This window comes from Canis lupus, chromosome 5 (assembly GCF_048164855.1).
Source record: "Canis lupus baileyi chromosome 5, mCanLup2.hap1, whole genome shotgun sequence".
Taxonomy (NCBI): domain Eukaryota; kingdom Metazoa; phylum Chordata; class Mammalia; order Carnivora; family Canidae; genus Canis; species Canis lupus.
The window spans coordinates 7,148,847-7,173,362 of NC_132842.1; the positions used below are offsets into that span (position 1 = coordinate 7,148,847).

Here is a 24,516-nt window from a genome sequence, read left to right on the forward strand (position 1 = left end):
AATATTTTCATGTTATCTGAATATAGAAGGCCATATAAAGTTTCTTTGGGAAGATATCTGATACATATTTATAGGCTTCTAAATTGTATAATAGATACTTTGCAAGTGTGTTTTTATTACCTTTCAAGTTTTTCATTCTTACAGACATAAAATATGGTACTAGTTTTCATTTGAGCACTGTGTAGAGTGCAAATGTACATTTGCTGAGGAATTATAACTGGAGTAACCAGTTATGTGCCATGTTGAATACTTTCACATGTTATCTCATTTATTAGTCTTCATGGAAACTCTTCAAGAATGTAAAAATATAGAATAATTATCTCTTAATATCATAGAAGAAAAAGTAATAGTTAAGTAAAAATGTTTACTTACTTGCAACTGGACTATGAAGTGGCAAAGCAAGGATTTGGATCCATATCTACTGGCTTCTGAAAACAAGTAATTTGGGGTGCCTGGGTGGCTCAGTCAGTTAAGTATCTGACTCGATCTCAGCTCACATCTTGATCTCAGGGTCATGAGTTTAAGCCCTGTGTTGGGCTCCATGCACCATGGAGCCAACTTAAAAAACAAAACAAAAACACTACTTAAAACAAAGAAAACTTAAAAACAAGCAATTTTTACTCTACCCTGTTGCATATAAGTGATTGAATTAGTCATCCACTACTTTAGAAGACTTCTTTCAGAGTAAATAGCTAAGTGTGTAAAGGGAGCTATTGATATATATTCCTTTTTTAAGACTTTTTTTTAAGAGGCACCTGGGTGGCTCAGTTGGTTATGCATCTGCCTTCAGCCTGGGTCAGGTTAAGCCTTTGGCTTGGGTCATGACCCCAGGATTGGGATTGAGCCCCACATTGGGCTCCCTGCTGCTTCTCCCACTCCCTCTCCCTTTGCACCTCCTCCTGCTTGTGCGCTATCTCAAATAAATAAAATCTTTTTTTTAAATATGTATTTTTAAAAAAAGGAAAAAAAGAAACTTTTGAGCCACATTTGTGATACACCATGATGAAAATTTAGTTTTATATGGCAAGAATTGTAAACTCTTAATATTTAACATTCATTTTCTGCCCAGTATTGCAATTTAACGAGTATTATATCACTCCCTGCATATATCTGCCTTATTTGCTCAGTCATGTTCTTTAAGAGTGAGGGCTGTGTCTCCTACTTCAGTGGTTCCCAAACATGATTGCATATCACAGTCACCTCAGTTTCTGATTTAGCAGAGCTTGGATGGAGTCCCTGAATTTGCATGACTAACACATTCCCTGGTTATGTCAATGCCCTGGTTATGTGGTCTGGGGACCACACTTTGAGAACCACTATCTACCTCTTTGCCCTTCCTCCCACCACAGTCCTTGTCTTAGTGCTTATCACTTAGCTTACATGCCCTCTCATTTGGGAATCTTTCCTTGACTTCTGTTTTATTGAAACTGTTAGTTGTTCTTAAATGTTAGTGTGTATAAGAATCATCCGGGAGACTTGTTGACAAAGCAGACTTCTGATTAGACCCCAAAACATTGATTTTTAGTAAGCACATTCAGTGTTAATGCAGATGATCCATGGATAGCAATTTGTGAAATATTGGCTTACAGAGTTGATCATGCACTCGTCATTGCCATAACTGTATATTGTATTTGCCTATGATTGTTTTTTATACCATAGTGCCATTTTTGGTTTGTACATCTCTCTCCGACTGTAGTCCCTGAAGGGAAAGGACTGTATCTTCCATCATTGTTATAACTTAGGACTTAGCCCAGTGGAGTGTTAAAAAGCAGTAAAGTACTCCCTGTGTAATCTAGCTATGTGACCTTGGAGGATTTAATCTCTCTTGTCCTCAGTTTCCCCTTTTATGCAATAGTAGTAGTAACGTGATATGGAAATTAACTCTCAGTGTAGTAATTTACATACAGAATGTACCCACTAAATAGATACCATTACTCTTGCCGTGATGGTGGTTGTGTTACAGAAGAAACAAAATAAATGTTTGAGTTAATGAAAACTCCTAAATTGTGATTTTAGCATCCAAATTCAGGATATGTATTTAACACTTCATTAAAAATCTTTGCTTAATTGTCTAAAATATCATTTTCTAGTTCAGTATTTTATTTATTTATTTATTTATTTATTTATTTATTTATTTATTTTTTCTATTTCAGTATTTTAATAAAATACTGTGAAGTAAGATTGTGCCTTGGACTTTTTCTCTCCCATAGGAAAACAAAGAAACCGCTTGGAACCAATGGATACCATATTTGTTAAACAGGTTAAAGAAGGAGGACCTGCTTTTGAAGCTGGATTATGTACAGGTACTGATATTCCTCTTTAAACAATACCTCCAGATTTCTTTTTTCCTTTATTTCTTCTTTCTTCCATATTTCATTTTCCATATTTTTCATTATCTCCTTCTGTATGTTCTTTCCTGTATCTTCACGTCAGTTATTACTGTTTTTGGAACCTAGTTATCTGTATGTTTCTTGATACCTAAATAGATGGGTTTGGACACAAATAATATAAATTATTAATTAGGAGCACTTTTGGTTACCACTTAGATAACAGGCTCTTGGAGGCTTTCTTAAAAGTGCCTACATTTAATTTTGATAAGGATTACAAAATAGTAAAATGGTACAGATATGTATTGACAAAATTGAAATAATCTTGGATCTCTATGTTCTAGAAGTACCTTATCTGCCAGAGATGAGTTGATTAATTATTGCACTACGAAGAGTAATTTAAGTCTCCAAGGCAAGGAAGTGACAGGGTAAACAAAGGAATAACTAGTAGTTTTGCAACTCAGAAAACAAATAATGGGCATAAATAGTGTAGCCAGGGTCACCTGGTGACTATAGCTTTTGGAATTTCTAAATTCATCCCTGACTAGAGCTTCTAAGACCTAAGCTATATTTCATCAGAAGCTGTATACATTAAAATTTAGATTCATGTTTGTGAAAGATGCTTTAAAAAATAGGAGGAATATATCAAAAATAAGTACATTACTCAAGAAATATTTCAAAAGTAGTCAGAAATGATCTTTTATGGAATTCCTCATGTATTTTTTTTTTTTTTTACTTCTCTTTGAAGGTGATCGAATTATAAAAGTCAATGGAGAAAGTGTTATTGGAAAGACCTACTCCCAAGTAATTGCTTTAATTCAAAACAGGTAAGATTCTCGAAATATGATTAATTTTGTCCAAAGATGGATGTTTATAAATAAGTGAAGCAAGTAGATTCAATATAGTATTGTCTATATTCTATAATGGGATGGGGAGATGTGGGACTTTCCCTTGGAGTGGATAATACATGTGAGAACTGCCAAGGATGAATACCTGATGGTAGCTTACTTGGTGCTTTGCTTCGGCAAATATATCAGATTTGTGATTAAAGTCCTTAAGAATCTAAAAGGAACATATTTTAGATTTACTCTAAGTTTCTCACTTTTATTTGAAATGACGATTAAATTTATAATTTGTAATAAAAATACAAATGCATATTAAAATTTACTTTAAAACCGCTTACTCCAATATCTTTAAATACTCTTGGCTCAAATTTATTCATTTGTTTTAGCAAAGACAGCAAGAAATTCTCTTTGAATCTGTCTGTCTACCTGCGTTCTACAGGATAAAAGAATTTTGAGTTCTAAAGGCAAATAAATATGTACAGAATAACCTGAGACCTCAAAGATAACTTAGTCCTGCTATTTTTCTGTCTACCACACACCTAGAAAATTTTTCTAAATTATAAATAAAGAATTTGAAAGCCAAAGTGGTTAGCATATTGAATTCCTGTCAAGAGTAGGCCCTGATTGGGGTCCCATTGTCCAGATCATCCCTTTGTAATTAAAGTGAAGTTCATTATTTTCTGAAGACTTTTATCAAGCTCCTCTAACTATGTCTAAAGCAGTTCATGCTGTAATCTAAGTTAGTCACATGAATGCTCAAAAGCATTGTCATTTTTACGATTAGGTGATGTGATTGTGATTTATTGCTCTCTGAATATTTTTCTTACTGTTTTAATATTTAATTAAATTTAGGGAAAGCAAATCTTAAATCTTGCCTCTAATATTGGATTCTAGGTGTTTCTGACAGTGATCCCTATTTGATCTTAAGTATTGGAGAGAACAGGGGATTGTGAAGAATTTAAAGCCACTCCGAGGCAGTGGGGAGATCACCCCTATTTTTATTCTCTTAAATTAGTTCATCATAGATACAACATATTGGTGTTGGATTTTTTTAGTATATTTGTTAACATCTTTTCTTGAAAAATACTTTTTCCAAGTAACCATAACTTAATCTTTGTTTTCCTCAAAATCCTCATTAATTTTTTTGTTACTGGTGCAGTTTATCTCTTGGAGTTAATAACACTTTGGAATGACAGTCTTGATTTTTCAGCCAATAAAGCAATTTGAAAAATAGAGAAATACTGTTTTTTCATGATCTTATTTTATTTTAAAAAAATTGTGTTCCTTTTGTCTGCAGTTGGTAGCAAATGGATAATGCAGCACAAAGCCATTGAGATTCTGCAGTGTATTAATGTAAAAATGTATCCTTGCAGAAGAATTTATCTAAACATCAGTATGTATTTTCTACCAACTCTAAATATTGAAATACAAGTACCTACATATTTGATTAATAAAATTTATTTGAACCTGTGGTTCTTATGGTTTACTATTCTGAGCATTTATGAACCTGATAATAAGGGTTCAAATCTAACAAAAAGTGACACCAGTAAACTATTAGGTTTTGTTTTCTTTTTTTTTGTTGTTGTTGTCTGATTGTTTCTTAATCTCTTGATTGTATTGGGGGAAGAAAAAAATCTGATATTCTTAGGTTAGATACTGAATTACTTGACGGGAGCATCCCAGTATCGTTGCTTTTTCTAAATGTAATTCTAGATCACAAGACTGAGTATAATTTACCCCTTGGTGCTTTTTTAAACCTAGAGAAACTTCTCTATCTTTTAACAGGACATTTATAGTACCAAAATAAAGTGAGACTTTAAGCTGTTTAAGCTCTAAAATTAAGTCAGAGAAGAAAGCAAATAGTTGAAATGCTATGTAGTTTTTAAAAATGAGTCATTTTGATAGTTTTGAGGGTAAACTCTGATTTCCTTCACTTCTGAGGCCAAGAGGGAATATTTCAAAATTCAGATGTTTTATATGACTTAAAATGTTAAATTTGAGGGCTCTTTGGTTAATTTCATGTGAATGTATTTTTAACTTGATAAATAGTGAAAATATGTGGTAAAAATATATAATTTTTCTGTGATTTGAATTAAAATAATGAATAAATATATACTGAAGAGTTCTGTTCCAGGAATATTTAAAATAAGTAATATATTTAATGTCCCTAAATTAGAAACACTTTATAAAGAAGACTCTTATGAATAGCTCAAACATATGGCAGGATCCCTTCTTTCCTTCATAATTAGCTTTATTTATAAAAGTAACTGCTTTTTATTTTAATGATTTGGGTTTGATAAGTAAATATTTATAAAAACAAAAATTAAACTCATAAGCAAATTTAAAAAGTAATTCTGAGCTAACTATCTTTCTTTTATTTCTCTTTTATACACTTGCACCTCCCCTAACATAATTTTTATATATATTCAATTTCAGTGATACGACATTGGAACTTAGTGTTATGCCAAAAGATGAAGACATTCTCCAAGTGGTAAGTTTTATTTACTCAAATATGAATTGTTCTGTAGTCTCAAATGTTAATAAAAATTCTTTAAAGATGGAGGTGGACTGAATATAAATTCTGGGAAGGAAAAAATTTCCCTTTGGTTCATTTAGCAGAGTCAGAATTCTCGGCATTTTAGCAAAATAAATGAACAAACAAAAAACAAAAAAATATTGTCAGTTTTTATAGTTAACATAAGAATATTTTATTGATTCTATAGTGTACTTCTGTTGTTGCCATTTGGAATGAGATTCCTAAAGAGTTTGCTCTGATATTGCATCCGAGGTAGTCCTTTGACCAGAAGCCAAAGCTCAGTGTATAGCCCCAGGAATTAGAATCTTTTTTTTTTTCTTATGAGAACAGAAATTTTATGAAAGCCATTTCTTAACTTTTCAATATGTATGACTGTAAATTAACCTACTACAGTTTTGGTAACAGTATCAATTCATTCTATTAGAAGTAAGGTTCACAATGAATGGAGTCTGCATCTTACGGGAGAAATATTGAAGACTTTAGCTTTTAGCCTAAATTTTTTCCTCAGTTTTAGAAAGAAAATGAATTGAATAGAATCCTTAACTCCTTTGTTGAACTTAAATATTGCTAGCAGTTAAAAAGAAGGTAACATATATAAATTTAATTCAAGAAAATACTTCTCTTCAATTGACTTTGTAGTTCCGTAGAATAAGACAGCATGAGGAAAACCTTTTAGGTAACACACTGAAAGCTGACCTTGATCTAAGAAATGGCAGTGGCTACTGACATTTGTGGTTTTTAAATTCTTTTTAGCAAATAACTGTGGTTATTGTTTTTTAATTCAAGTACAACATGGAATCTTTGTGGTGGGAATGGAAATGGCAAAGTCATGTTTTTTCATTTGTAAGGCATAAGTCCTAAGTATTCTTCTGTAAACATTTTTTTACAGAAACATCACTAAAACTGATCCTAATGATTCTGAGTATTTGTGTAAAATATAATTAACTGAAATCCATGGGGATCTACCTTGTGTTTTCAAGGCATGTGGATTTTATTTAGGACTGGCTTTTTAGTGATAACAGATTAAGCACATAGTTCTTTTGGCATTGGGGAGTCTCAACAAGGAAGGTACAACTATGCAGGGTAGTTTTTCTAGGCATTGAGAGCTAGTTGTAGAGTACTTGCCCTGATAATTTAGCAGAATGGCAGAGCAGCAGGCAGAACTACTGAAGGCAATGGGACTCCCCGAATTAGAAATAAATGAGGGAATCCACTATGGTGTTACAAAGGGCTAGGAGATGAGGCACAGATGTAGGGGAGGCTTTACCTGAATCCTCCTTGGCAATCCAATGACTCAAAGACAGAATGCACTTCCCAAACAGAACTATTTTCTCATCTGTAGTAGACTCTTTCCTTGCCAAGGTGAAGACACTGGTTGGATGCTGTTTCGAACAGTGCTCATTTCACAGCATGGCTGGCATTGTACTGAACTCCTAGGGCAGGAATCAAGCACAAAATTACCATCATACCCCGCTGTGTGGTTGATGAAGAGCAACAATGTGGAAGCAGCAGCAGTGGGAGGAATAATTGTCTAATTTCATGATCAGTGGAAAAGAAGATTAATTTGCTATATTTTACTTAAAAAATATATATTTCAAACAAAGGCAAGATACAAAGTGTTGCACACACGGAAAAAAATTGATTCACTTGAGTGGTATGAGCACACAGATCTTCAAAGTTCATTAGTAAAGGGTTCTAGTAAAATTGTAACAAAATTTGTTTTTCAGACATGTTATTTGAATTTTAATCTTAAGAGATTACAAGCATATGCCCTTAATGATAAAAGAAAACCTCACTTTTGGGACGCCTGAGTGGTTCAGTGGTTGAACGGCTGCCTTTGGCTCCGGGCGTGATCCCAGGGTCCTGGGATAGAGTCCCACATTGGGCTCCCGGCAGGGAGCTTGTGTCTCCCTCTGCCTATGTCTCTGCCTCTCTCCCTCTCTCTCTCTCTGTATGTCTCATGAATAAATAAATAAAATCTTTAAAAACAAAACAAAACACCTCACTTTTAAACCCAGCCTTGAACATACTATAATTCATGAGACAAATCAAAGGAGTGTATATAATTAATGCTTACTATGCTTTTTCCTAAAGGACATTAGGACTTAGCCGGGGCATCTGAGAATGTCATTTTTTAAAGCTATTATAAAATGCAAAGAGAATGTGGGATTTCAAAAAGCATATGCAGAAATTCTTCTCTCTAACAGATTCTGGGGTTAAAATGTTCCCTAATGGCCTTAAGTATTTATGTTGGTCTTAAGTCTGTTACCTACAGTATGTGCTTTTAAAGATATATACTGTGAGGTTGAATATTCACTGTAAAGAAAAAGTAAACATGAACATTTTTACAGCCATTGTAAAAATTATTTACCCAAGTGAAAGCTTCTTGTAGCTTATGTATGTTAGCCGAGGCAACGGGGCGATTGTGTGTCAATGGGATTTTCTTTTCCTGAAGTGATGGATGCACCAAATTGCTCTAGAGGTGCTCAGGTCATCTTTGAGAGGCGGCATAGAAAATTTAATTTGGTTTAAAGTTTGACTCATGTATATAATACATGATAAGTATATAATAAATTTCTGATTATAGATGATAATGTGTGATATTGAAAAACATGAAATAAAATGAAGACTAATTACTAGTTTTACTAAACTAGTACTGGTACTAGTGCTCCTGTACTTGGTAGCCTCATTTTCTGAACCATCATATATTTTCTACATTAACAATATGAATAGTATTACCTTCATTTTTAGTTATTTTTGACAGTATTTTATAACAATATTTTAGACACTGATATCTTAGTTTTTGAGGGTATTATTAAAAATAAAAAAACACTTTCTATTCCATTTTCAAAGAAACAAAATGGTTTCGTCACCATTTCAAATGTTGGCTATGCATGAATGAAACAGGCACCATCCATTACGTGGCCTAGAGAGTGATGCTGACTGAAGAAAACCCTTCCTGGAATGGGCTCAGGATAGGAGAACTAGACCTGGCCATTCTTTTCAGTGGATGCATCACGATATTTTGTTAAGCAATTAGCTCAAAGGACTCATCAAATTTTCGATTGATCAGTTCTGATAGTGGTGGAGATTCTTGGGTGTGTCTGGTGTTTGAACAGGGCACTCTGAGCCTATTTGTGCTGTTCTGTATTAAACATAGCAAGGTTAAACAGCTTTTCTAGAATAACAGGGAAGAAAGCAATGATACTAGGACTTGACCCAAGGCAGGTATGAGACTAGAGCCTGTACTTTCAACTAAACCACCATTCTTTACTGGCATTGGATGCAGATTAGGAATCAAAGGGCTTGAGCCCAGTCACGCTGTTGGTGTCAGAACTGTTGTTCTAATTCATCTCTAGGCTCTGAGTCTAATGCCCTATTTGCCACTCTGTGACTATGTTCTATAAATTGGAAAATGTAATTTAATCAAAGCTTTTCTTTAGACTTACTAGAATTACCTTGAAAATAAGTATTTAATATGTTCCATAATCAGTATAATATTGTATTTAAAATTAGGTGACCATTTGTCAAGTGTGCATGAAAGTGGTCCTGCCTAGAGTAGGGAAGCAAGACCAGAAATTCTGGAGGGTTCTTTCATATTTTGCCAGTTTGCATTTACTTTGTTCTTTTTCAAAATCAGTTTTTGAATAATAAAAATAGTTACATGCTTGATAGAAAAGTTACAAATAATTTAGAAAGTTATAAAGTATGCATACCATCCCCTTTTCCCATGCCTCGCTGTGGTATGTTTGACATGTATTTTATTATACAGACAGACATATAATTAATTTTTATTTTATCAAAAGTAATGGATTAAATTAATAGGTCAGCCTGTTAAAGGTGAAATGGTAGGGAGGAATTTTAATCTTACCAACTTATTCTGCAGGTTTTTTGGTAGGACTTTTTGTCTGTTTTTACCACTTATTAGATAATAAATATGCAATAGTAGTAGTAGTATAATGGTAATAGGTATGGTAATAGAGATTTTGATGCAACTCTACTCAAACCGAAGGGAAGATTATTTTAGGATTAAGTTACTGGTAGATACTGTACATAAAATCAGGATCCAGACTGTCAATGTTAAATGTTATTTAATATGCTCTTTACAATTCTAATCCAAATGGAGTTTTTTTTTTTTTTTTTCTTTTTTTAAGGGAGGGAGAGAGTATGAGTGGGGCTGGGGGAGCAGGGCAGAAGGAGAGAGAGAATCTCAAGCAGACCCTGTGTTGAGCATAGAGCCCATCTCGTGACTCTGAGATCCCAACCCACACCAAGAGTCTGTTGTCTAAGTGACTGCACCACCCAGGTGCCCTCAGAATGAGGAACTCTTAAATAGATAGATAAACAAGCTTTTTTAGTGTTCATGGACTCTGAGAATGTGTAAGGAAATTCAGTACTGCTCTTGAATGAATTCATGTTTTATTCATCTCAATTATATCTGCTTACATTAGGCAGTAGTACTGTCTGTGCAGGATATTCTATTTAGTGAATCTGCTGTTAATGCATGGTCCACGTGCATGTATGTGAGGACCCATTTGGCATAACTTTACCCAGAAGTGGAGACCCATGAAAGTAAGCTATTTAGTATTTAGAGTTGTTACATAAGAATCTTGGAGATGTTTGAAGTGTGTCAGATATTTTTTCAAGTTTTTCATAGTTCCTGTCATATAGTTTTATTGTCCTCAAATTTGAATAAAGGAGGTGTCTGTAAATTATTAGTTCTAGGATGGTACTTTCCAGCAGAAATTCTAGTTGTATTAAAACCCCTTCAGAAAAAAAAGGGGTTCTGTGCCCGAATAAGCTTCTCCTTTCCCTTTGAGTTTTACAATGTAATGTAGTAGAGGTTTTGAGAAGTCAAACCTACTAGTCAGTCCTTCACCACATCATTGAGAATAGAGAATACTCTGTCCCCCCTCCCTTTCAGGTGATGCTTCATAAAATTGTACAAGCATACTGTGGGAAATACTGTACCAGAGTGTTCACTCATCCAGACACAGTCTTTCTACCGTGGAAAAGGATTGGTGTGAATATAATCAGCATCAAAAAGATAGTCTTGTTATGTCAGTGGCATACAACCCAACATGTATATTTTGATTGACTGTATTCATGCCTTAAAAATATTATGGCATGCATGTTTTCTCTTATCTACTCAGCTTTTCCACTGCATTCTGGTTTATGTTCCATAATATTCAGTATCAGTTTTAAAAGAATTCCTCTGGAAGTAATATTTTTATGTCCATTCAGTAATAATTTTCTTAAACTAGCAAAACAGGACAAAAGGTACAGTGGTGAGAGATCTTGATTTTTGAGTTAAACACATTTAATCCAACAATCATTCTTTCTTTCCAAATCATAGTGTAAAGACAGCTGCAGTCAGCTGACAGCTTGTGGTTGTGCTCTGATTTACAGGGTAAGGAGGAGGTTGTACTATTTTAAATGCATAATAGAGCATCCGTTTCGTCATCTGGAAGCAGAGATGGAAGAAGCTCAGGGGAAATGAGAGACATCAATGTTGCTCTTGTGGAAGGGAAGCTTTGTGGCACAGTATCAGACAGCAGTGCCTATTGAAGGAAATAGCTGTTAGGAATGCCTGTCACCAGATGTATTTTGCTTTCAGAAATGGTAGACAACCCAAATAAGAGCCAGATAAAAGCCTGAGAAAAAGATGCTCAGAAGGATACTGAAGTTATTCTTTATGCTTCACTGCCCTTTACTTCTCTTGGTACCTTCCAGAGAAATCAGTATAGATGTATTTTTAGCTTGCTGTTTCCAGCATCAATATGACAACATGATTCTGTCTTTATATCAGTAAGCAGCTTCTACTATGTTTTCCTATTTTCTGCTAGCTACAGTTTACAAAGGATGTCACAGCTCTGGTAAGAAATGCACAGAAGCCATTTCCTTGCTTTTTTTTTTTAAGTTATGTTTTATAGAGATATGTAATAAGCCAACCTATTAAAACTGTAAGTTTGCTTAGAGAAACTCCTCCGTAGTGTTATGTTAATCTTACTAATTTGCAGAATGTGTTTGTGATACCTGATTTTCTTTATTTTTTGTTTTCATGTTTGGTTTTCTTTTGAATCCTGTGCATAACTGATGTTAAAACATAACATTTACCTGTTTGTGGATTTTTTTTTTAAAGTCTCTCACCCTCTCTCTTTCCCTGGTACTTTGCTGTTATGTTTGTGGCTGCACTTGAGCTTTGCAAGCTATCTAATGCAAAGACAGGATGTGATGATAGATGTGAATTAAGCTTGTTTTGATTAGGAGAAGATAGGTAACACGATGCCACACCTCACTATCTCAGATGTGACCTAGTCCTCAGTTCCATCAATTAGTTTTGTTTCATTGCATCTCTGCCTTTAATTTCAGTTATTTTGAAGTTTTGAAATACATTGCTGGATAATTTCATAAATAATGGATAAAAGATCATTTGAACTGCATGCCTGCCTGTTAGTAATAGAGAAATGTTTCATTATAATAAGTAAAAGAGACCAAATAAATTCGTTCAATATAATTTTGCATTAGCTTAAAACAAAAAAATTATGTACAGGAAGATAAATTCCTTTGTTTCATATTTTTGTATCTTTAATTTACATGCTCAATTTAAACATACATATTTTCTCTTTTAAATATTAAAATATTTAGCATGGCTTAGGATTTAATTTAATCAGAATGGATTATTTTTAAGGACTCAGTAAGCATTAATTGGCAAGACACTGCTCAATATGTTATAATTAATTTGTCCTGACAGTAGTGCTCAGAGTGAAAATGTATTTGGTTAAGATTTTTAATATCTTCGCCTTCACTCTGGCAAAAGATCAAAATCTTCTTTTGCTGAGCTTTATCAGGCAGCCATTTAACCTGTCAAATGCTGAAAGATCATAAAACTTGAATGGGGAAGATTTTAGAAGCAACAAGGCTTATCTCTAATTGGTTGGGAGAAAAACTGGTGTGTTTTAATCTTTTGAGAAAACAGGCAGTTGTAATTTATATTTGTTGCAAATTCTATAATTTATTTGATTCCTGAAAGACTAGCCCTTTTCTAAATGTGTGGAGCATCCTTATGTTTTGTTTGCATGCTTGCTTTAGCGAATGTCATTTAGGAATAAGATAGGGCACAGTAAAGTAAAACAGTCCATTGCAAGAATGGAAATTGTTGTCTTATAAATCTTAAATGACACTTTTTTCCTCCTTTCCATGTAGGCGTATTCGCAAGATGCCTACCTGAAAGGCAATGAAGCCTACAGTGGTAATGCCCGCAATATCCCCGAACCTCCACCAATTTGCTATCCCTGGCTGCCGTCTGCCCCTTCAGCCATGGCACAGCCAGTTGAAATATCTCCTCCAGATTCATCATCGAACAAACAGCAAACCAGTACACCAGTGCTGACACAACCTGGCAGGGCCTACAGAATGGAAATACAAGTGCCTCCATCACCAACAGATGTTGTAAAATCGAACACAGCAGTGTGTGTTTGCAATGAAAGTGTAAGGACTGTCATTGTACCTTCTGAGAAGGTTGTAGATTTGTTAACTAATAGAAACAACCATACAGTTCCTTCACATAGAACCGAAGAGGTGAGGTATGGCCTAAATGAGCAGACCTCTTTGAAAACAGTGTCAAGGACCACATCACCATCATCATCAATTCCCACTGCCCATCTAATTCATCAGACTGCAGGCTCCAGGTCATTGGAACCTTCGGGAATGTTACTTAAATCCACCAATTACAGTGGACATTCGGAAGGAATCTCAAGCAGTAGACCTCAAGCTGTGGATTCCCCTTCTGTATCTGTTAATCACTATTCTCCGAATTCCCATCAGCACATAGACTGGAAAAACTATAAAACTTACAAAGAGTATATTGATAACAGACGATTGCACATAGGTTGTAGGACAATTCAAGAAAGGCTAGATAGTTTACGAGCAGCATCTCAGAGCACAACAGATTATAACCAGGTGGTACCAAACCGCAGTACTTTGCAGGTACGACGTCGAAGCACCTCTCACGATCGAGTGCCCCAGTCTGTTCAGATCCGGCAGCGCAGTGTGTCCCAGGAAAGGCTGGAGGATTCTGTGCTAATGAAGTATTGTCCACGAAGTGCATCTCAAGGGGCACTGGCATCTTCATCTGTTAGTTTTAGCAATCACAGAACTCGTTCGTGGGATTATATCGAGGGACAGGGTGAACCCGTAGAAAATGTCAATTCTGAAAGTCAGATACCTGATTCGAATGGAGAACGAAAGCAGACTTACAAGTGGAGTGGATTTACAGAACAGGATGACAGGCGAGGGATTTATGAAAGACCCAGGCAGCAAGAAATTCACAAGTCTTTTCGAGGTTCAAGTTTTACCGTGGCTCCGAGCGTTAATTCTGACAACAGGCGAGTGACCGGCAGAGGAGTGGGATCTGTGTCTCAGTTTAAGAAAGTGCCACCAGATCTGAAAACACTACAGCCCAACAGAGGTTTTCAGACTACTTGTGGAATGTCACTGCCTCGAGGGGTTTCACAAGACAGGTCACCTCTTGTGAAAGTCCGGAGTAATTCCCTGAAAGCGCCTTCTCCGCATGTCACAAAACCATCCTTCAGCCAGAACTCACTTGTTTCTGTCAAAGACCAAAGACCAGTAAATCACTTGCATCAGAACAGTCTGTTGAATCAGCAGACATGGCTTAGAACCGAAAGTGCCCCCGATCACCAGGTGGAGCCTGGGAAAGCGCCCTCTTCTTCTGGAACTTCTGGGAAGTCGGTCCCTCAGACCAGTGAGAACTCAGGCGCTTCGGATCTTGAAGTCTTGGTCCCTCAAAGAAATCAAGATCTAAATTTACGAGAGGCCGAAATTCAGGAGGCAGATACTTTAGATAATAGAGAAACTGTCGTCCTAAGAGAAAAACCCCCATCGGGTCGCCAGACACCACAGCCTTTACGGCATCAGTCTTACATCTTGGCAGTAAATGACCAGGAGACCGGGTCAGACACGACCTGTTGGCTGCCTAATGATGCACGCCGAGAGGTCCATATAAAAAGAATGGAGGAAAGGAAGGCCTCAAGTACCAGCCCGCCTGGGGATTCGCTGGCATCCATCCCATTCATAGGTAAGCTCCCCTTTACTCAGTGGCTGCCACGTCAAATGCTTTACACATCTTTTCAGCAAGGTATTAGTTCTAGTGCAGCGGGCACAAAAACGTTAGCTGTGATTTTGAAACATTTGTCCTCAATTTCCTGAGCTATGCTGAAACCAGAGCCATAAGCTTTTACTCTCAAAAATTATTTCAAGTGAGTTTTCCTTCTTTTCTTTTTTCTCTTCTCTTCTCTTTTCTTTCTTTCTTTCTCTTTTTCTTTCTTTCTTTCTTTCTTTCTTTCTTTCTTTCTTTCTTTCTTCTTTCTCCTTCCTTCCTTCCTTCCTTCCTTCCTTCCTTCCTTTTCTTTCTTTTCTCTTTTCTTTTCTTTTCTTTTCTTTTCTCTTTTCTTTTCTTTCTTTCTTTCTTCTTTCTTTCTTTCTTTCTTTCTTTCTTTCTTTCTTTCTTTCTTTCTTTCTTTCTTTCTTTCTTTCTTTCTTTCTTTCTTTCTTTCTCCTTCCTTCCTTCCTTCCTCCCTTCCTCCCTTCCTCCCTTCCTCCCTTCCTCCCTTCCTCCCTTCCTCCCTTCCTTCCTTCCTTCCATGAAACGAATTCCCACTGTCTGGGGTCAAGGGACTCAGCAAACCAAATTGCACCTAGTTGATGATGCATCTGAGTCAAAAGCCAAATAGAACAGTTTTCATAATTAATAATCAGCCTTTCATTTAAGCAGTGCTTTTTACTTTTATTATTTCTTATTTCTTTGGGCTGAATGAAGAGACCCCTTCATTGTCAAATTACTTTGTTTTAGAGTAGATCTTGGGATAGAGTGGGAAAAATTACTTAAAAGACAAGCACGTGCCCCAGTGTAGAACAGCTAGCTAGTGTGTTGGTTTAGGCTTTAGTCTGCCCCCACATGTCCTAGGGGTATTGTCCACAATGTAGCCAGAGTGGTTATTTAAAAATGCAGATCAGGTCATGCCACTCCTCTGACCAGAACCTCTGTTCACTTTCCTTGTAACCCAGAATAGAATCCCAAATCCTGCTGTGACCTACAGGGCCCTCTGTGATAGGCTCCACAAGGCCACTCCACCTCTCTGATCCCATCTCCTGTCCTCCAGGTACTTGCATCCCAACTTCAGCTGCCCTAGCCTCCTTGCACTTCTGGAGTATGCCAGGCATGCTTCAGGGCCTTGGCACTGCCAGTTCACAGCCCCAGGACACATTCCACAGAGAGTCACAAGATTCTCCCTCACTACATTTGGGTCTGTGCTCAAGTATTACCTTATCAAAACAGCCTTTCCTCACCAACCTATCTGAAGTAGGTACCCCCCTACACACATATACAGAACCTGACATTCTCTGTCCCCTTAAGCTACTTTATTTATCTTCATACCACTTGTTTCCGCTTGACCTGTTTTATATATTTTTTTAATACATGTTTCTCTGCAGAGCTAAAATATAAGCTATGCCAGAGCCATGCTTTTTGATCTTTTTGTCCACTTCTGTAGCCTTAATAACCTAGAACACTGCCTGGCATATAGAAGGCACTCAGTAAATATTGGTTGAAATAATAGACTAATGATAATTTCTGAGATGATGGTTAAATGTATTCAAAATAAAAAAAATTATAGTTATTGTGCAGCTCTAACACATAATCTAATAGGATTATCCCATATGTCCTTAGTATTACCTTCATTTAATAATGAGAAGTTTAAGCTATTGAAAGGCTAAATAACTTCCCTAAAGTGACACTTGGCAGGTTGAGTCAGCCTCCTTACAGAGCACAGCTCCGGAGGGCACCATTTATATTGATTTATTATGAAGAGCGCCCCTTGGAGCTGTGTGATGCAGGGGCCTTCTTTAGAAGCCAAGGCCAGACTCATACTTGCGCCATTACTCCCAAAAATTCATGAATAGTGCTCTATAATTTTATAGGATAATGTGCTTCTTTTTGAGCAACATTTTGGGGTTTTTCTTACCTAGGGAAATTTTTTAAATCTCAAGCTATTGAATTGTCAGGCAACACTATCAGAGCCAGCTTTTGAGAAAGTTCTATGTGACTTATATTTTTTATAAATATGATGTATTCAAGTTGTAAGCACTGTGGGGAATCTCAACCTAAATTTTACTCATTAATATCTATACCCTTAAATCCAAGTTCAGAGAATAGAACTTTGCCATAAATGAAATCTTATACATCATCTAGATATTTAAAGAAAGTAACTGAGGACTAGTGATTGTTTTATGATTTTTTATAAATGTTCCTACAACCTGTAACTGTATTTGATAAGCCTATGAGATCTTACCAGAATAATGGCATCATATTTTCTTCCTACTTAATAAGAACAACATAACCAGATTATATTGGAGTAATTAAAAATGTGCTAGCTATATCTGTTAATTTTTTCATAATTATCTACTAATCCTTTGAATAGATCAACAAGTTGATTATTACTAAAGACAGAACATCAGCTAAGGTATAAAATAAAAATCTATTTAATTCTATACACATATAGAGAAATTATTAAAATATTTTAACATTCAAAATAAAAATGCTCACTTACTAGTTTTGATCAGATTCTACTTTAAGTACTTCATAGTACAATATTATATACACCTCCTAAAACTTTAATATATAGAATTTAATTACTGTAGTATGCCAGTTATACCTTAACCAGTAGAATAGGGCAGGATAAAAAAGCTGAAATACAAACACAGAATTTATTTCACTATGTGAAAACTCTTAAAAGTTTGTAGGCCCTCAGGTGGAATAATGCTATGCCTCCTGAGTTTTTACAGCATTTTAATGACTCATAAGATTGTATACCATTTGAAATAAAGGCATGGAAAGAATTTTAGTATTTACCTAAGTTTTAGAAAACAATATAAAAAAGGTGTGATTTCTTTGGCTTAATTATAGTTTCCTTTTTACTGTGAAAACCTTTTAGGTCTTCGATTAACTAAAATCCTTTACTCTATCCTTGAAGTCCAAAAAATACTTATTAGAGACTATGTTGTTGAATAGGTAAAGAGCCAATCAATAAAAGAACTTTTAGATTTCATTCAGTATAAGTTCCATAATTTAATAAATCTTGAAATCCTTTTATTTTTATTTTATTTTATTTTATTTTATTTATTTATTTATGATAGTCACAGAGAGAGAGAGAGAGAGAGAGAGAGAGGCAGAGACACAGGCAGAGGGAGAAGCAGGCTCCATGCACCCGGAGCCCAACGTGGGATTCGATCCCGGGTCTCCAGGATAGCACCCTGGGCCAAAGGCAGGCACCAAACCGCTGTGCCACCCAGGGATCCCTCCTTTTATTATTGAGCTTTAAAGTGTTACCTGACCTAGAGGTATTTCTCTTTCCAATCTGTTTTTTTGTCATTATTATATATACATATAATAATTTAACTTCTATAAATATAAAAATAGAATAGACATCAGCATTGAAATGGAGTAAAAGAGACTGTTTGCAACGTTTCCCAGTGTATTTTCTGGGAACATGAATTCCATTTGATTAAGGAGAAAAAAATCAGTGATCAAATTGAGAAGTGCTGGATTTAAATAATTAAACAAGTTTTGTTTGTCTTTACTATGGGACTTTTAGAATCATTAACATACTACTATATATATTTTCTAGGTATATTTTCTTTCTTTTTTTAAAGATTCTATTTATTTGACAGAGAGAGTGTGTGAGTGAGCACACACACAAACAGGGAAGTGGCAAGCAGAGAGAGAGGGAGAAGCAGGCTCCTTGCTAAGCAGGGAGCTCGTTGTGGGCCTCGATACCAGGACCCTGGATCATGACCTGAGCCAAAGGCAGATGCCCAACAAACTAAGCCACCCAGGCACCCCTCTAGGTATATATTTTTTTTCTTTTTTTTTTTTTAGGTATATTTTCTAATACAATTTTTCTCAGAAGTATTTGACCATGAATCCTTTCATTTAGAGTATCTTTGTTTAATATATTATAAAACACACTTCAGAGAGTATACTTTATGCTCATGGAACACTTAAAAGGAAAGAAATTAAGGTTTGCTTTTGCATTATCACACTCCAGAATCTTATATTCTGTAATTTTAATCATTATTTTTTGTCATTTGAAAACATTATAGATTAGTGCAGAAAAAAAAATTAAGTGCCTTTGCTTTATTCCCCAAATACCAGAGAATGGAGCCAATTCATTTATTTAGTTATTTATAATACAGAGCAAATGGTATGTCTTACAGCAAGAAAATTTTCAAACACTTTGTTACACATTTAATATCTAATATTTCTTTTGGTTCACAAAGATTTAGAGAAATGAAGAAAATAAACCATTTTGTTTTTAAATAAGGAATATCAGTCATTGACAGTGTTTTGTTTACCCCTTACATGCAGTTTATAAAGCTTGGTAGTAAGTACTGAAAATAAATTTTTACTTCTTTTATAAGAAACACAAAATGAATAATGAGTTTATAATTAATTTGACATTTAGTAGCAGGATTTCAGATATATCCTACAATCTACACTTTATACATTTCTTTATACGACTCATAATTATCAATATAAAGAAACTATAGCTGAATTACCCACACTCAGATTTCATTTCAAATGCATTTGCCTCTCTTTTTCCTGCCATATTTCTAATACTCCTTGTTCTCACCCCAAAGTTAGACCATATGCATGTACTTAGTGTTAGCCAATATACGATAGAATTCATTTGGTGCAGCCTTACTGGTCCTGCCATTTTAAACCAACTTAGAGGTTTTAAAGCTTGTTGAGACATATAGCTAAACTGCAGTGTCTGAAATTTACCCAAAAGAACGGGAGTGGGCAACTGCCACCCTTCACCCAACTTCTCTCTCTGGCGGCTCTAGTCTCCTGATGCCAGCAGTGATATTATAGGGGGTGCATAGAGCACCCAGTGCCTCTTTATACTAAACATACTGAGTCTTTCTACAAAACAACTAATCTATAAAGACAAAAATTGTACTCATCATCTTAACAGTCTTTTTCCTATATCTGCATTCCCACAAGATGTGACTCCATTGGCACTTAAGCTTAGAGATTCTTGCTTCTATTGAGTAATGATGTGGAGTTCATTTTTAATATAATAACAACCACAACAAAATCCACAAATTTCTGTAGTAATTTATAACCTACCAAGTATTTCATGTACTAATCCTATGACAAGCTGGGAGAATTTAGGTGAGAAGTAAATAAGCCACTTTGTGGATAAGGAAAGTTAAGTTGTTTGCTCATGGTCTCTCAGCAGGTAACTGACAGAATTGATTATCTATTGGCTCCAAATCTCATATTCTTTGGACAATGTCCTACATATGTGCTAAAATTTAAATCCTGGCTTTGAAACGCTTGGGTGGCTCAGTGTTTGAATGTCTGCCTTTGGCTAAGGTCATGATCCTAGGGTTCTGGGATTGAGTCCCACATTGAGCTCCCTGCAGGGAGCCTGCTTCTCCCTCTCCCTGTGTCTCTGCCGCACTCTGTATGTCATAAACAAACAAACAAATAAATAAATTCTTAAAATAAATAAATAAATAAATCCTGGCCTTTTACTCTTTTAAAGCTTAACCTAAAAAATATTTCTGCATTCAATATTCCCCATTCTTAACTCAGACTTCCCAAGATTGAATTAGTATCTTTTCAGTAAATAAGTATATGTGTTCCAAGTCTGTTAAAAAAAAAACTATTCACTACGGAATAATTTTATATGTGTATTTACCTTCCATTTGGTAGTAGCATTAGCTTTTCTTCTAAAATATTTCAAGTTTACCTGTAGCACACTTATAGAATACTATGCTGATTTATTTAGGGAAAAAATTTTACCTTAGCACCTATAAAAACTATGGAATTGTTCCCTACATTAGACTTTCTAGACTTTAGGCTGATTCTTTAATGTGGAAAACAGATCTAATAGTAACTACACTCTCAGCTACATCTGCCGGTTTTTAAAATAAATCCAAACTTCAAAAGCCCCATAACAAATCCCTGGTTTAGAAAAACCTAAAGGTATTTTAAATTATTTCACAAATGGTAACTTTGCACCTTTAGTGGATTTATTATTGTAGGCCTCTTGACTAGAATAGACCCTTCTGATAATCCTCATCCAGTTTCTGTATTTCAGAGGTAATGAATTTAATATCCAGGAAAATTAAGTGGCTTTCACATAGTCTGACAAGACAGGACCTCCTGCCCAGTTTTCCCCTTCCTAATAGCTTGCTTATTTTCAGTGTGAAAATTAATCATGTGAAAGAAAAATTGGTGATGAAATTGGTACCTAGTGTTTATGAAATATTTTTAAAGTAATTTTCAGATTTCTTGAAAATAGTACCTCCTGCATTTGTCAGCTAGCAAGCTGGGCCAGTTTTCGTGCACAGGTACCCGTCCCCTACACACAGACCCACAAAATCTTCAAATATGGAATTAACTTGTCTCATCTGTGGGATTGCAGAAATTCAGCCAAGTAATTGGAACTGTTATCTGCGGTAAATCTAAAAGTAGTGCCTCCCCCTTGCCTTCTTTAAATTTAGAGCATTTGCTATGCAAATACACTTGGCGCAGTCTTGCCAACTAGCTGACTATCCCCAGCACTGACCATGGGACCACACACGTTCCTGCCTCAGCTCCGATTTCATCTTCCTCCTTCCCAGTCTCTCCTGTCACAACAGTTCCTCTTGGATTTACAGCTCTGCTCCCTTCACTTTGGCACCAATAGGGTATAGCAAGCTTGCAGAACATTCAGAATTCTCACTTCCTAATCTTTTTTTAGATATTTATTTATTTATTTATTTATTTATTTATTTATTTATGAGAGACACACAGAGACAGGCAGAGACACAGGCAGAGGGAGAAGCAGACTCCATGCAGGGAGCCCGATGCGGGACTCGATCCCGGGACTCCAGGATCACGCCCTGGGCCGAAGGCAGGCATTAAACCGCTGAGCCACCCAGGAATCCCCTCACTTCCTAATTTTTAAAAGAAAAAATTGTCTATCACATAGGAAGATACAGCATTAGATTTTTGGTTATTCAAATAACCCCAAATCTCAAAATGACCTTCCCGGAGCCAAATATTTACTTAAATGCATGTTATTGAACTGATTACTAAAGAAGTGTGGTCATAATTCCTATTATGATAATGAGTTGAATTCTTACAAAAAATGAGATTATTGGGGCAGCCCTGGTGGCTCAATGGCCCTGAGATCAAGACCTGAGCTGAGATCAAGAGTTTGGACATTCAGCTGACTGAGCCACCCAGGGGGCCTTACATACACACTTTGACATTAGTCACTGTTTCTTCCAACTTATACAAATGTACTCTTCCTCTTGCAATATAGTTTATCCCATCTTTGAATATTATGCTGTTAACAGTGTTATTTGGGCAGGGGGTAGGATTACCTCTTCCTAGCAGAGGTGAAATAGAAAGCAAAGTTACTCTGAGGAGCTGTTTAACCCTAGTCTATGCCAAAAATTCCACCAATTTCACTGAGTTTTATAAAATGATTCTCAACTATAACTTTAAAACAAACTACAGATGGAATGCTTTAATTATTTGAACTGTGAGAAAGATTCCTCATAACCCAGCTCATTGTAGAAGAGGCCCTTTTTGCTCTGTTCTAATCTGCAGCAACTGGACAGTAGGTCTTACGACGAGTAATGCTTGTTGGTGAAAGCAAATTAGAAACACGGTGTTCTACTTTTGTGTTGATCAGATTCTCTCAGTTACAAATGATAGAAAGTTTTTTTTTAAATATTTTATTTATTCATGAGAGATACACAGAGAGAGGCAGAGACATAGGCAGAGGGAGAACTATCCCAGGACCCCAGGATCACGACCTGAGCCAAAGGCAGGCGTTCAACCACTGAGCCATCCAGGAGTCTCTGATCCACTGAGCCGTTTAGGAGTCCCTGATGGAAAGTTTTTTCAGGGCGCCTGCATGTATCAGTTGGTTGAGCCTTCAGCTCAGGTCATGATTCCAGGGTCCTGGGATATGGAGCCCTGCATCCAGCAACTTGCACAGTGGGGAGTCAGCTTCTCCCTCTGCCCCACTCCCACCTCATGCTTGCTTGCTCTCTCTCAAATAAATAAATAAAATCTGAAAAAAAAAAAAAAAAAAGAAAGTTTTATCATATTAGCTCATGCCAAAAAGGAGTGTTAGCTACAGTGAAGAGGTTTTGGGGGTAGACCTAGTTGGGTACACGGCTAGATCCAAATACTCAAGTGCTTTGGCATCAAGATTGTGTATCTTTTTCTCAGCTTTGCTTTTTTCATTCTCAGATACTTTTTCTCCACATGGTAGAAAAGATGGTGGCTGGCAACTCAGTTTACTGATTTTTACAGTTCTTGTTCTCTGGGGAGTTGGAAGAGAAAGACCGTGCTTTTCTCAGTATCCATATGTCAAATCTGATGGAGAGACTGGATCTATACTGACTAGATCAGATTCTTTACCCTTAGTCAGTCACTGTGAACTCAGTGAACTAGGGTCTTAGGAGGGGTCATGCCTTGTGCATATGCCCACCCACAGAAGCCCCACTGAACCCCAAAGATAGAGATGGGCAGCTAGCATCATACATTCTCTGCAGTCATCTTGCAGAAGATGAAGAGAAACAAATAGGATAAAAATATCATGAGATGAAAATATTTGCCAGGTTAGAGATGAAAACCGGCTGTCCTATTTTTACTTGGTTTCATTTTATTATTTCATTAGTAGTTAGGTTTTCACAAGGTTTTCTTCACATTTTTATTAGGCTTTTGTATTTCTTCCATGATTTGTCTTTTTATGCGCTTTGCTCTTCTGTTATGATTTTAGTTGTTTCTATTTATAAGAGCTCTCAGGGGATCCCTGGGTGGCGCAGCGGTTTGGTGCCTGCCTTTGGCCCAGGGCGCGATCCTGGAGACCCGGGATCAAATCCCACATCGGGCTCCCGGTGCATGGAGCCTGCTTCTCCCTCTGCCTGTGTCTCTGCGCCTCTCTCTCTCTCTGTGACTATCATAAATAAATAAAAATAAAAAAAAAAATTTATATAAGAGCTCTCAGTATGTATTAAGGCTTCCATTTTTTTGTTGTTTGAAAATTAATTCTAAGAGTTACACGTAAAGTTTCACCATATGCTTCCTTGATTTTTTACCTGTCTATATTTTTCTTTTTTTTAAATATGTATTTATTTTAGAGAGAGAGAGAGAGAAAGAGAAGTGGGGTGAGAGGCAGAGGGAGAGAATCCCTGCTGACCATGGAGACCAACTCGGAGCTTGATCCCAGAACCCTAAAATCATGACCTGAGCCGAAACCAAGAGTCAGACACTAAACCAACTATGCCAGTGAAGCGCCCCTGTGTTTCTCTTGATGTGTGAAATCTTATAGATGTTCTTCTAGAATTTTATTCCATTTTTTAAAGATTTTATTTATTTATTTACTTACTTAAGAGAGAGAGAGAAAGAGCATAAGCAGGGGGAGTGGCAGAAAGAGGCAGAGGGAGAAGCAGGCTCCCTGTGAGCAAGGAGCTAGGGTGATGTGGGGCTTGAACCCGGGACCCTGGGATCATGATCTGAGCCGAAGGCAGTCATTTAACCTACTGGGCCACCCAGGTGCCCCCAGAATTTTAGTTGATAAAAGATAACAATGAATGAATAATCAGTTTAAACATAGTAACTTATAGTATTCTCCCTTTGGAAAAAATCCACATTGAATTATGGAGTATATATTTCCTGAGGGAATTAGTTATTTATCTATTTTTGGAAAAC

General features: G+C 36.2%; 1 protein-coding gene and 1 long non-coding RNA gene across 18 annotated transcripts in view; one reads left to right on the top strand and one right to left on the bottom strand.

The window, feature by feature from the left end:
- ARHGAP21 (Rho GTPase activating protein 21) overlaps positions 1–24,516 on the top strand; it is a 136,324-nt gene that overhangs the window by 83,138 nt on the left and 28,670 nt on the right. For 8 of the 15 annotated variants that reach the window (XM_072825328.1, XM_072825336.1, XM_072825327.1 and 5 more), the window contains 5 exons: positions 2,211–2,303; positions 3,076–3,154; positions 5,609–5,663; positions 11,555–11,584; positions 12,915–14,808. In XM_072825328.1, coding sequence (XP_072681429.1) covers positions 2,211–2,303; positions 3,076–3,154; positions 5,609–5,663; positions 11,555–11,584; positions 12,915–14,808 — 2,151 coding nt within the window. Of the gene's footprint in view, positions 1–2,210; positions 2,304–3,075; positions 3,155–4,469; positions 4,566–5,608; positions 5,664–11,554; positions 11,585–12,914; positions 14,809–24,516 lie in introns of those variants that run through there. The other 7 variants (XM_072825337.1, XM_072825334.1, XM_072825335.1 and 4 more) reach the window with 3 other exon arrangements.
- LOC140633185 (uncharacterized) overlaps positions 1–24,516 on the bottom strand; it is an 82,540-nt gene that overhangs the window by 44,769 nt on the left and 13,255 nt on the right. For all 3 annotated transcript variants that reach the window (XR_012030808.1, XR_012030806.1, XR_012030807.1), the window contains exons 3-5: positions 6,976–7,141; positions 2,331–2,478; positions 373–558 (exon numbers count right to left, since the gene is read on the bottom strand). This is a non-coding gene — a long non-coding RNA (uncharacterized lncRNA). The remainder of the gene's footprint in view (positions 1–372; positions 559–2,330; positions 2,479–6,975; positions 7,142–24,516) is intronic.